We start from the raw sequence: 8165 nt of genomic DNA, 5'->3' as shown, positions 1-8165 counted from the left end.
CCTAGCCCAAACACCCAAAAAGTTGTGCATGGAGATTGTCCTGGCACTTGTGAGAAGGACCTTGTCCATGCAGAAGAAAACAACAAGGTGGCACAGAGCCAGTTACAACCCAGTAGTGCCACACTGGGAAAGTCCTGGAGGCTTTATGGATCTGAAGAGGGGTTAAGGCTTCTCCTTCACATCTGGCAGAGGAGCAGCTGCGCTGCAGTGATCAATGTCAGCATTTGCTGCAAACACTTGTTTCACAGAGAAGGGGTGGGAGTAGGTGTGGGATCAGGGTTAGTTACAATGTGCCTTGCAAACCTTTGTTGATTTCCTAATTTCTTTTTTAAAAAAATAATGAAAGGGGGAGAAAGAGAAGAAATTTGCTGTGAGCCCAGCAGGCCTAATTTCCTCTCAGATCTACACATCCTCACCCGTATCCAGAGAGGGATCTCTTCTTACTGAGTCAATCTTTTTTTCCCTAAAAACATTTCATCAGGAGTTAGCAATGAAAGGGCCTGGGGAGGAGAAACAACTGAATTCACAGAGTGGGAGTGGGTAATCTCATTTGCCTGCCTGGCAAACATACTATCTGAGCATGCCTTAAAGCTCAGATGGCACTTAAACATGGGCCCAGCCTTACTAATTCAGGCTATATGAGATTAAGCAAGGATGTAAAGTGAGTGTGGCTTTAAAGGCCTGACTCAGCTAAGGTCCACATCAGGGAGTACTTCAGGCACGACTCCACCGGTCTGTGGCAGGTAAGGATGTCTACTAAGGACATCACCATACCCAACCACTTTGAACTCCCAGTGCAGAGGCTGAAATGGCCAGATTTCCTGCATTTTTGAGATAATTGGTGCAGAATTTGAGGAGCTGCAGTGAAAATGTAACTTGGTGAAGGTGAAGAAATACTGGAAATACAAGAAACACTGGAATTAAAGTTCATTGGCAGAATTGCGGCTCAGGGTCAAGAGGCACTGCAGCCAGGGTCTGCATGAGAAGAAGCAATTCAAAGGGCTTGGAAAGAGCAGAAAGAAAAGGATAAGACCAATATGGGTAGGGAAACAGTAAAATGAGAAACAATGAAAGAGACAGCAGTAAAACATGCATCTGTCATTTAATCCTGGATAAATACCCAGATTAGTGACATCAGTTTCTGCTGTTTATTTGGAGCTTATTCTGGAGCCATGTTTCCCAAGGCTAACACAGCTGTGATACAGCCCAGTGGAAAGCACAACCAAGGGTTTATCCCAGCTATGACTGTTCCTGTACAACAGAGGCATTAGGTAAAACTGAAGTTTGTAGAGAAAAGTTGTCTTTTCAACTCTTGTGCTCATAAAAATAAAGCTGGCATGAGTTGGCAGAGCAAGGAAATTCCAAAGTTTCACAGTTTCTACCCAAAAATTTTCACACCATTTTACAATCACTGTGTTTAGATAGGCTTTGGAGGTCATCAAGGCTAAACCTGCACACTGTGTCTTGATCCAGTTATGGGGGACTGATATTGAGCTTCATCACCTTGTGTACAGCAGTAAAGTAATGGCACTCATCAAGCCAGGTCTGCCACAGGTGTTTGGTTCAGCTGGCTTAAAGCTTCCCAGTGACACTGGCCAAACTACACCAAGAGAAGGAAGACAAAATTATCTATTTTGATGGACTTGGAGATGAACCCAGGAGGTTGCTGGTGTTGCTGCTGGAGGGGATGTAAATAGACACCACTGTCCCAGTAAAAGGGGCTTCCTGGGAAAGAACTCCCTTCTCATGTACTCTGCAGCCACTGGGATGCAGGTGTTTGGCTGAGCAAGCCACAGGCAGAAATAAAGCATTTCAGGAGTGTGCTTTGTTTGAGACAGCCCTCTCTCTCTTCTTTGGCAGCTGTGCACTGGGCACTACTGTCTTCTCTTAGAAGTAAGCAGTCATTTTACCAGATTTCATCGGCTTTTAGCCCACACAGGTACCATCTTCATTGCTCCACAAACACTGGTTCTGGCTTGCTTACTTAAAAAAAAAACCCAAACATATTAACAAGCACAAACCATGCATAAAAGATTGGCTTCTTTCTTGCTTTCTTCCCGCCCCCCCCCCCCCCTTTCCTTGTGTTTAACTAGGTCAGTCCATGAGAAATATCCAAACAGCTGCTCACCTTATCCCACTGTGCTGGTCATGTTCCTTGCCTAACCCATCAGAAACAAAACTGTAAGGTGAGATATTTTAACAAGGCCACTGATGTTCTTGGAGATAAATGTGTTAAGTTACTGCTGGTTTTGCCACTTCCAAGCAGGGAGGGGAAAGTTGGTCCGTAGCAATTAAAGTGTTACTAAGCACCAGGGGCAGCTGGCATCCACTGAGAAACACACATGGAAAACATGATGCCGAGCAAGTGGGGCTAATTAACACCAGTTTCTTAAATTAGAAGGCTCTTAATAGCTAATGTTTAAAAATAACACCTTAATGACATCTAAAAATAGCTGCTGCCAAGACCTGGAGTATTCTGACCTCCATTAAATTTGGAGTCCATTTCCCATGACTGGTGGTGTAAATCACATTTACCTTTTATACCCTGTTCTCCCTGGGATTAGCTGCAAAGCCTGATGCCTGACCTTGAAAGCCTATTTGCAAAGATGTGGCCAGTCTGCTGAATGGTGTGCAATATAGCGATATAATGTGTGGCCTGAGTAATTGGATAGAATATAATCTCAGGTTGCACACATCCACAGATGTACACAGAGAAATAAATGAAGGAATGGGGGAACCATCAGACAAGGCAGGCACCAGGTTTATGAAAGATGATGCTACTAGGGCCAGGAACCTATGACACAGGAGATTTTGAGGTCTGTTTCCAGTTCAGCTGCAGGTTTCCTTTGCAGCCTGGGTAGGTCCCTTGTCCTCTTGCTATGCCCCAAAGCCATGTCTAGATTTCCTCAGTCCTAGAGGAGCATTAGCAGGATAATTTCTCTATGGTGTGTGGCATGCTCAGATACAACAGTTATATGCCTCATAGAAAACAAATAGCTGTAGAAAAAGGGAAAATACTGTTTTAATATTCCTTAGGCTTAATACACAAGCCAAAACCAAATAATCTGCAAGGCAAGCAATCATTGAAGATTTCTACAGCTCTTACCCAGTTACATGGTTGGAATAAAAATATGTCCAGTACTGCTGGAGATAACTATTTCCTTACTATTGCTGTGCTCCTCTGTGCTGTGCTTGGCCCTAACCTGTGCCCTGTCATGCTGCAATACACAGTCGTGGCTTGTACAAAGACAGAAATCTGCAGTTTGTCCTTCCCTGTCAGAATGCAGAGAGATCCCATGACACCTACCTGCAATAATAATTTCTACTATAAAAGACTCTGCATTTTCCCCACTATTTGCAAATTTCTTCCATTAGGCAAATTACTTCAACAACCACATAAACCCAGTTATTTTCATTTAAGCGTTACGTAAATAGTTCCTGAAAGGCCAGAAAGACCTAACAGGAGGAAAATGGCTTCCTAAAACTAACCACACTAAAGGAAATCTGGTCTTTGGATTTTGTCTTTCTTCCCAGTCAGAGGGCTGGGTACTTCTACTCAGATCCTGTCCAAAATTGCATTCCTCCCCATCCTATGTCTGCACACAGCAGACACACTCCAAACAAAAGCAAAGGAGTAAAAAACTCTCACCCTGTACTGTTGTCCTCTTAGCCCCTATAATCCCCATGCTCTTCAGTATTTTTTCTTTATTTTGGCAAATTGTCCAAGGCAGATTCTGGGTTGTTTTGGGAAGAGACTCCCCATCTCGTTATTATGCAGAGATCGGTGCATGTTAAAACGTGACCTGGAGACAAACATCGGAGCTGATACACACCTCGAGCACTCCCATCTCATTAGTGAGATAAGGGGAATGTAAACCAGCTTTCACTTTTCTCCCTCTGTGTTATTTTGTTGTCCTAATGGTCTTCATTAGTTCAGCCAGATGTTTTTCCTCCCTTTACCTGCTAAGGCCCCGTCCTGAAAACACTTAGGCTTTCTTCTACGAACATGCGTTCAGCACATGCATGGGTCTTTGCAGAACTGGAGCCTCAATTTGTTTCTGTTTCTGAATTCCAAGTAGGATTTTGATGCAATAGTTATTTTATGTATTAAAATATCAGGTTTCTGCCCACACACATAATGCATGATGTATAACAGACCTTGCAAGGCAGCCATTGGAAAAGACTACTTAGTCTGCAATTTATACAGAAGGAAGAGTTAGTATTCCTTGGTTTTCAGCTAGAATTTATATGTGACCAAACTGTGAAGGTGTTGCTCCTCAGAAGCTCCACGATGTACATCTGGTTTCACATGCTGTCGTTTTGCCCACAACCTAAAATCATAAGCTGAAACTCTGCAGAGGCTAATGAAAATTATTCCCCTTTGAGTTGCTTTATTAAAAGGCAACCTCAAGAAATACTGGCAAGTCAGGAAAGTGACTTTAATCCAATACTTGTTATCCTCTTCCACAGGTTTTAAATCACTCTCTTTGCTCCTTACTTTGAGCAAATACACCCTTATTGTTTTCCTAGTCCTGCTATGACCTTCTGGGAATGTTTTCATCGTGTAAAGCAACCTGCAGTTCCCTGCTTTATAAATCTCATTCATTCCAAGTGTTAACACTAGCTAATTCTCTGCTTTAGAAAGGAAATCATGTTTGTTTTTTTGAAGAGTCTGCTGGGAAGAGGAATATTTGCATTTAAAATATTTTTTTCCATTTCATAAATTGTCTTGAGTTTTCTTCCCAGTGGGCAACAGAAGACTGTTTATATAAGTGAAGAGGGAAGCTTACTTTCCCATTACTTCCACAAAAGTACGATTAAGAGCGATAACTATGCTAATTATTGCACTAACTGCACTTGGAATGCACCTTACTGGCTGGAGAGGTAATGCATTTGGGTAATAATTAACTCCTTTTTTCCTCAATTACCTTTTATTAGGAGAGCAGAAGGTGTCGAAGTAAAACAGCTGCATATCTTCCAAGAAAAGCCAGTGTTTTCCGAAGGAATTCAAGCGGAGGTGCTCTATTAAGAGAACTAGGCAGGACAAACATTAACATGGCAAGCTCGGCTGTTCAGTTACTTGGCTTCTCTCTAAGCCTGCTCGGCCTAATTGGAACATTAATCGCTACTATTCTGCCACACTGGTGGCGAACGGCACATGTAGGCACCAATATTATAACAGCTGTGGCCTATATGAAAGGGCTTTGGATGGAGTGTGTCTGGCACAGCACTGGCATCTACCAGTGCCAAGTCCACCACTCCCAGCTGGCTCTGCCCCGTGACCTCCAAGTCGCCCGTGCCATGATGGTAATTTCCTGCGTCCTTTCCGTGCTGGCATGCGTGATCGCTGTCATCGGTATGAAGTGCACGCAGTGTGCCAAGGGGACTTCTGCCAAAGCCTCCATCGCAGTCTCTGGGGGGATCGTTTTCATCCTGGCTGGTCTCGTTTGCCTGGTACCTGTTTCTTGGACCACTAATGACGTTGTTACAAATTTCTACAACCCCACGCTTCCCAGCGGGATGAAGTACGAGATAGGTCAAGCTCTTTACCTCGGCTTTGTCTCCGCATCTTTGACGATTCTCGGGGGGGCCCTGCTGTGCACATCAAGCCAGTGTCGCTGGAACGAGACACCTTATCAGACACAGCCCAGCAGCACAAGAAGGACTGCTCCCTCCTATAGACCACCAACTGCCTACAAGGGAAACCATGCTTCTTCCCTGACATCTGCTTCCCATAGCGGCTACAGATTAAATGACTATGTGTGAGTTCCCTAAGATTTGCCTGCGGGACACAGCTGCTTTATAATTTCTGTGCATGGCATAAAGCAAAGCTAAGATGACTTTTAATTTATAAGGGTTACGATACAAAGTTTACCACTCTTCGTTTCTTCCTTTCCTTCCTTTCCGGAGAAAGAAAGAATGCGAACACAAAGCTGCTTGCTGCAAAACCTGGCAAATATATACAAAGGAGGCTGTGATATTCCAGAGACAGCACGTACTTGCCTACTTTCAATTAGAGTGTTGCAGGCAGGCAGCTCGAGGGCAATTCTGCAAAAAGTCTGCTCTGAAGTTTCTGCCCCATGACAAGCGCTAAAGTGGAACTGGCCACAACTTATTGTTTGAGCAGGGTTCCAACACAAGCCGTCGCTTTGCCTAAAATCAGGAACTTCATGGTGAGACACAGTGATCTTCAGCAGTGCTGTCCTGCTCAGTTTTTCATTTCCATAATGCATGAAAGTTTTGTTGTGACAAAGTATTAGCTTTCCTGTGACTTAACTTGCTGTTTGTTGGGTTTGTTTTTTTTTTGAGAGTCCCTTGAAATATGAATGTCAATAGCACTGTGAGAGATGTATTTGACAATACATCACAACAAGTAGTTTAAACCGTACTACAATGTTTTGATCTCCTGAAAATAAAATTCAATTCTAGCACATTTTGTGAAATGAGACCATGCATTGCGATGGAAACAAACCATCTCTGTGGATCAGAACTGGGCTTTTAGAAACACCAGTAATGGGACAAAGGTGGACTTTTCATGTTAAGCTTGGTTAAAAAAAAACAGAAAAGAAAAAGAAAACAACTAAGTATCAGAATTTGTCACAGAATGGCCATTTAGCTCTTTAGTAGATTTAGCATTTTTCACAGTCTATGCATTATATAGATCAGAAAACCAGTTTCTAGAATCTTATCCCCAAATACCATGGAATGAAATGCATGCATTTACAGTATCACAGTGTCACTAAGGTTGGAAGAGACCTCAAAGATCATCGAGTCCAACCTGTCACCACAGACCTCATTTCTTAGTCTCAGTCTTGGTATTTTTTTTTGCCTCAAATCCTGACTGAACATGCATTAGGCTTAATAAGAATATTTCCATCTTCTCCAGCAATACTTGGGGAACTTCCACTCAGCCAGGTTTTGGCACACAAGGCAGCCTCTGTGCCAGCAGAGGTTGCACTCACTGGCTCGTGGACTCTAAGCATGAGGAGTATAAAATCAAGACATTTAGTACTAAAATATTTGCAAAATGTACTTATTGCACAGTGTTCAATTATAAAACAAACTAATGAACAAAGAACCCCAGTCCTCTCCATTTCATTCTTCATTGCAGTGAAGTCCAGCACAACATATGCTACAGCATAAAAACATCCCCCCCAAACAAAAAAGCACAGGTTCCTGTTAGCCCCAGAAAGCTACAGGTCTCTCTGCAGCAACATATGGACTGACAGGTTGACATTTAATAGGGTTAAAACACCTAAAACTTGCAAGAACTCTAAGAAAACAACACTCAGTGTATTTCATTTAACAAAATGTCTGATTGTAATTATGGTGCCACCTGGTAGCACCCAGAGGGACCTCGACAGGCTGGACAGATGGGCAGAGTCCAACGGCATGAGATTTAACACATCCAAGTGCTGGGTTCTGCACATTGGCCACAGCAACCCCATGCAGTGCTACAGGCTGGGGTCAGAGTGGCTGGAGAGCGGCCAGGCAGAAAGAGACCTGGGGGTACTGGTTGATAGTAGGCTGAACATGAGCCTGCAGTGTGCCCAGGTGGCCAAGAAGGCCAGTGGCCTGCATCAGGAACAGTGTGGCAAGCAGGAACAGGGAGGTCATTGTGCCCCCGTACTCAGCACTGGTTAGGCCACACCTTGAGCACTGTGTCCAGTTCTGGGCCCCTCAGTTTAGGAAAGATGTTGACTTGCTGGAGCGTGTCCAGAGAAGGGCAACGAAGCTGGGGAGGAGTTTGGAGCACAAGCCCTATGAGGAGAGGCTGAGGGAGCTGGGGTTGCTTAGCCTGGAGAAGAGGAGGCTCAGGGAAGACCTTATTGCTGTCTACAACTACCTGAAGGGAGGTTGTAGCCAGGTGGGGGCTGGTCTCTTCCAGCACTAGAACAAGAGGACACAGTCTCAAGCTGCACCAGGAGAGGTTTAGGCTAGATGTTAGGAAGAAATTCTTTATAGAAAGAGTGATTTGCCATTGGAATGTGCTGCCCAGGGAGGTGATGGAGTCACCATCACTGGAGGTGTTTAGGAAGAGACTGGATGGAGTGCTTGGTGCCATGGTTTAGTTGATTAGATAGTGTTGGATGATAGGTTGGACTCGATGATCTCAAAGGTCTCTTCCAACCTGCTTAATTCTAATCAATTCTATTCTATTCAGA

The 8165-nt window shown here is 43.9% G+C and overlaps 1 protein-coding gene across 1 annotated transcript; it reads left to right on the top strand.

Moving 5' to 3' along the window:
• Positions 1 to 4980: 4980 nt before the first annotated feature.
• CLDN14 (claudin 14) lies at positions 4981 to 5833 on the top strand. The gene has a single exon (XM_068144838.1). The coding sequence runs from the start codon at positions 5056 to 5058 to the stop codon at positions 5764 to 5766; it is 711 nt and encodes a 236-aa protein (XP_068000939.1). The 5' UTR covers positions 4981 to 5055; the 3' UTR covers positions 5767 to 5833.
• The last annotated feature ends 2332 nt before the right edge of the window (positions 5834 to 8165 follow it).

Source organism: Melanerpes formicivorus, unplaced genomic scaffold (genome assembly GCF_026170545.1).
Source record: "Melanerpes formicivorus ecotype bairdi unplaced genomic scaffold, bMelFor1.0.p_v2 SCAF_11, whole genome shotgun sequence".
Classification (NCBI taxonomy): domain Eukaryota; kingdom Metazoa; phylum Chordata; class Aves; order Piciformes; family Picidae; genus Melanerpes; species Melanerpes formicivorus.
Note: the sequence above shows the minus strand (reverse complement) of the source record. Positions and strands in the feature narration are given on the sequence as shown.

Bases quoted from the DNA above. Each gene is read 5' to 3' on its own strand.
- CLDN14 (XM_068144838.1), top strand. From the start codon at position 5,056: ATGGCAAGCTCGGCTGTTCAGTTACTTGGCTTCTCTCTAAGCCTGCTC.